The sequence below is a fragment of the Eurypyga helias genome, unplaced genomic scaffold (assembly GCF_000690775.1).
Source record: "Eurypyga helias isolate BGI_N326 unplaced genomic scaffold, ASM69077v1 scaffold37552, whole genome shotgun sequence".
NCBI classification, from domain to species: domain Eukaryota; kingdom Metazoa; phylum Chordata; class Aves; order Eurypygiformes; family Eurypygidae; genus Eurypyga; species Eurypyga helias.
Genome location: NW_010234692.1, coordinates 1 through 4241, shown reverse-complemented (window position 1 = coordinate 4241; position 4241 = coordinate 1). Strand labels below are relative to the sequence as shown.

Here is a 4241-nt window from a genome sequence, read left to right as displayed (position 1 = left end):
GCACAGAGAGGGGCTCAGCCATGAAATGACAGGGGGTGGGGGGCAGCCCCAGCCACCACATGGCCAGGGCCTAACAGGGCTGTCTTCATGCCAGGGCAGGGACCAGGCAGTGCCTCTGCTGGGGGACACCACAGTGACAGGGTCAGGGCTGGCAGAAAACGGGTGTAGGGGCAGATACACCTCCCCTGTGAGTGTGTAGGTACCACCTACAACACCTTGGCTGGGCACCAGCACCAGTCCAATGGAGGGATGCAGGGGGGCACATGCCAGCTCCACTGCCAGATCAGCAGCCCCGATTGGCCCCTGTGCCTCTTTATCTCCCCCTGCCAGCGGCCAAACGGACCAAGCAGCTCCCCCCCTGCCAAAAACCACCCCAAATCTCTATGTACAGGCTCAGTGTGCCACATCAGTACAAAAATATACACAAACTCTACAGATCCCAGCTCAGTAGATCAAAACACAGCTCTAAATCACAGTGCACAGGACAGCATCAGGCCCGGGGAGCGATGGTGTGACCCCCGAGAGCACGGTACGCCACAGGCGCACCCTGGCATGAGGGGGGGCAGATCATCCTCCTGCCTCGTAGGGTCATTTCTGATCCAACTTGCAGTAGATGTACATGGAAACTGCCATGGCTGCGATCTGTGGGCAGCAAGAGGAGAGTCAGCCTGCCCCAAGCGTCCCACCCCAGCGTGGGCTTGGGTCGCAGCCCGTAGCATCCACCCCCAGTGCATGCAAGGAGGGAAGGCTGGGTGTGCCTAGGGAGGAAGGCTCAGTAGCCACCCTGGGGCAGATGGTGGTCCATGGGGCTGCACGGGCCGCCAAGGCCAGTCCCACCATCCCCCTCCAGGTACAAGGGGGAGGCAGCAGCACAGGGATGCTCAGGCACTCACCTCCAAGGCAGCGATGCCGGCTGCTACGCCCCCCACCACACCCGCGTTAGTCTTGATGTCTTCCAAGATCTGGTTAAAACAACCCTGCAGGAGGCAACCAGACAGGCGAGGATGAGCAAGGGGTAGTGACCTCCCCCCAAACACTGGGGCACAACACCCCCAGAAAGGGAGGTATGGTTCTCCAGGCTAGAGCTACGCGGCCATGGAGAAGGTCTGGGCCACCACAGCATCCCCCAGGACTCAAAGCCCACAGGATCACCATGCCTAGAGCTGGGGCAGGAGCTACAGGACCAGTCTCCCTCCCCGTGCCAGGGCACACCCCCAAACCAGACTGTGCCAGAAGGCAAGAGCCAGCGGCACGTCCATACCTTGACTTCGCTTTGTGCGGCGAGTGTGCTGTTGCAGGGCTTCAGGTTCTTACAGCAGGGCTCCGGGTACGTTCCCTTTTCCTTATGCCAAGGGGAGTCAGTGAAGTCTGTGTAGTTATTCAGGCCACAGCAGTGGACCTACGAGGGAGAGAGAGGAAGGAATGGGGAAAGCATCCTGCAGGTTTCCTTCCTGGGTCACACATGGTCTGGACCCTGCAGCCCATGGAGGGGGTAACCCAGCTCTGGGAGGTGCCCAGTGACCTTCTTGGGACCAGAATTTTGCCCCACACTCCAGCATGTGCAGCTCTCACCCCAGCCACAGGACCACTAGATCCCAAATGGCTAGATCCCAGCCACCCGGGATAAGCTGATGGGGTTAGTGACAGCTCAGCACATCCAGGATTCTGGTGGTGCCCCCATTCCCATCCCACTGGCCCACCAAGGTGTCCACCACCCAGCCTGAGCCCCACAGAGCTCAGCGCACCTCGGTCATGGTGACGTTCCAGATGCGTGTGAGACTCTCATCCGCCCCGAACTTCTCCTTCAGGAGAGGGGTCACCACAGCCGTCAGCAGCGTCTCTGCCTGGAAGAGGCAGAGAAACACCGTCAGAGAAGGTCCTGGGGAGCACCACTGAGCTGAGAGCCCCCATACCAGCCTGAGCCCATGGGGAGGACATGGACCAGACCCAGCGTGGCCGGGAGGACATCACACCACGTCCCTCTGGCCTCTTCCCCACCACCCAGTGCCTTATGGCACCAAGGCCGTTTACGACCAGTGAGTCATCTGATAAGCAGCATAACCGAGGGAGCCAGGAATGACGTTCGCCCTGCGGCTGACTTCTCCCGTGCCTAATGAGGCAAAGTCACCTTTGTCCCCAGGTGGTTTCTCAGGTGTTTAATAAGAGGTTGAGTTTGCTCAGTGTGAAGCATTAGGGGCTTACTCTCCTGTGTGGTTCCTACCATCAGGGGTGGAGAGGTGTCAAGCCTAGGCTGGTACCCATCTCAGGGGTTTGAAAGAAAGAAGCAGGGAAAGCTTGTGCCATAACCCTCATTTCTTTAGGGCAACGAGAATCCCTGTTCCCACCACCCTCACCCCATCCAGGCCACGTAGCTGGTGCCAGCAGAGACTGGCATCCCTTCCTCCTGCACCTCTCAGCTTCCCTATCCATGGGCAGCACTGCCAGCCCCAGTGTCTCCCATTTTCCCAAGGTGTAGGACAGGTCCCAGATTAGCCCAGCCCATGACTTGGATATGCCACTCACAAGGCCTGTGTAGACCAGAGCCACCACGGCAGCAGCGATTTCGGCAATGAAGATGATCAGCACCACCGAGAAGAACTAGGATACAGCAAGGGGAGAGAGGTCAACGCAACAGCCAGAGTCCACAGTGCCCCCAGGAACCCACCCGCTTCCCAAGGGCCAGCAGGACCATCCCCCCTCAGGGGTCAGACCCCATCTCATTGCCTTCAGCTCTTCTACAAGGCAGAAGCAGCACAACCCTGGGGCTCTCCAACCCTCCGCCTGCGTGGGGCTGACCTCTCTGGACATGCTCCAAGAGAGACCACTGCCCAGCACCAGCTTCTGCTTCCTTCTGCCCTTACCCAGGGTAGACTTTGGTTCCAGCACTGCCTTTCCAAGGTCTACCCAGCCTTCCAACACATGGGAACATTCAAGGAGAACATCTCCGCAAAGAAATCTATCCCTCAGACCTCCCCCACCAGAGACCCAGCTCACACGAGGCTTGGTAAAGAGATAAGTCCGGTCCGTACCATCATGAGGAGACATTTGCTCTCCTTCTGGGCACCACAGCACCCGAGGAAGCCAATCACCATCAGGATGGCCCCAATGACGATGAGGAAGTAGCTCACATTCACGACCTGCAGGACGCTAGAGGAGAGTGCCCCAAATATATCCAGGAACGACTGTCCATCTACTGTGACCCAGATGCCAACTCCCAGGAGCGTCCCGCCACCAAGCTGGGAGGAGAGAGACAACATCAGCTCCCGAGCAGGCAGAGATCCGGGCTTTGGGGAAGGTGCTGGCACAGGTATTTCTCCCCTCTGCGAGTTTTCACCATGCCAAACCAGGACTTTGTGGCTACCGAGGGCAGCTCAGGGTGTCACTGCCACAGGCTTGGGGCAGCCGGATGGGTCACTACCCCAAGTCGCACCCACACCAGCACATCCCCAGCTGCAGCGTCACAGCTGCCCCCTTCCCCAGCCCAAGGGGGTTCGGTGCCAGCAGCGGGGCAGCAGCCCTCATGCAGGGCAGCTGAGCCAGCAGCACCATGGGCCACTGCCCTGACCCCAGAGGGGCACCATGGAGCCAGCTTGGATGGTGGCCAGCATCACGAGCTCCTCCAGCCAGAAAAGCTGCCTGCTCACCCGGGGCAGCAGCTGAGCAGTCCCCGCTCCAGGTGTCCCCGTCTCCAGCCTGCCCTCCACCACCTCGACCTTCCCCACCAGCCCTAAATGCTTCAGCAGGGTGAGCAGGGGGGCTCTGCACCTCCTCATCCCAAGGCTATATCCCACCACAGCCCCTTCCAGGTGGCTCCATGGCTCCTGCGGAGCTCTCAGCAGCTCCATACCCTTTGCCCTGGGTGGGAGCAGAGGTTGCCTGTGCTCTGGAGACCCCTGACATCCCAGACCCCCAACACCACAGGTCACTGTCACACACATGGGCTGCTCCCCTAGAGAGACAGGCCCCCCAGGCAGGGACCCAGCAAACCCCCCAGCTCTGGGGCACCCAGCACCCCCCACCAGAGCTTCAGCAGAGGGAAGGACAGGGGTGGCTGATGCAACCACCATCCCCCAAGCCCACCACAGTCCCCTGGGTGAGAGACCCCCAAGAGGTTAAGCTTGGGGCCAGGGCTCACACTCCCTGGGTGCCCAAGAGCATGACCCCACCAACACCCAACATCCCCCCCCGAAGGGACACGGAGGGGCAGGAGACCCCCACGGCCCGGCTTCACCTGCCCCCCC

At 60.4% G+C, this 4241-nt stretch overlaps 1 protein-coding gene across 1 annotated transcript; it reads right to left on the bottom strand.

Annotated features, from left to right (window-relative positions):
* Positions 1 to 588: 588 nt before the first annotated feature.
* On the bottom strand, positions 589 to 3257 carry TSPAN1 (tetraspanin 1). The gene is made up of 6 exons (XM_010146527.1): positions 3030 to 3257; positions 2524 to 2598; positions 1746 to 1844; positions 1262 to 1399; positions 894 to 977; positions 589 to 642 (listed from the first exon to the last, which is right to left on the bottom strand). Exons 1-6 carry the CDS (start codon positions 3255 to 3257, stop codon positions 589 to 591), a joined length of 678 nt encoding a protein of 225 aa, XP_010144829.1.
* Positions 3258 to 4241: the final 984 nt, after the last annotated feature.

Coding starts and splice junctions, on each gene's coding strand:
- TSPAN1 (XM_010146527.1), bottom strand. CDS start 3,257: ATGTTGTCTCTCTCCTCCCAGCTTGGTGGCGGGACGCTCCTGGGAGTT. Junction 1,400..1,745: donor GGAACGTCACCATGACCGAG/GTGCGCTGAGCT, acceptor TCTCCCTCGTAG/GTCCACTGCTGTGGCCTGAA. Junction 978..1,261: donor CCGCACAAAGCGAAGTCAAG/GTATGGACGTGC, acceptor TGCCTCCTGCAG/GGTTGTTTTAACCAGATCTT.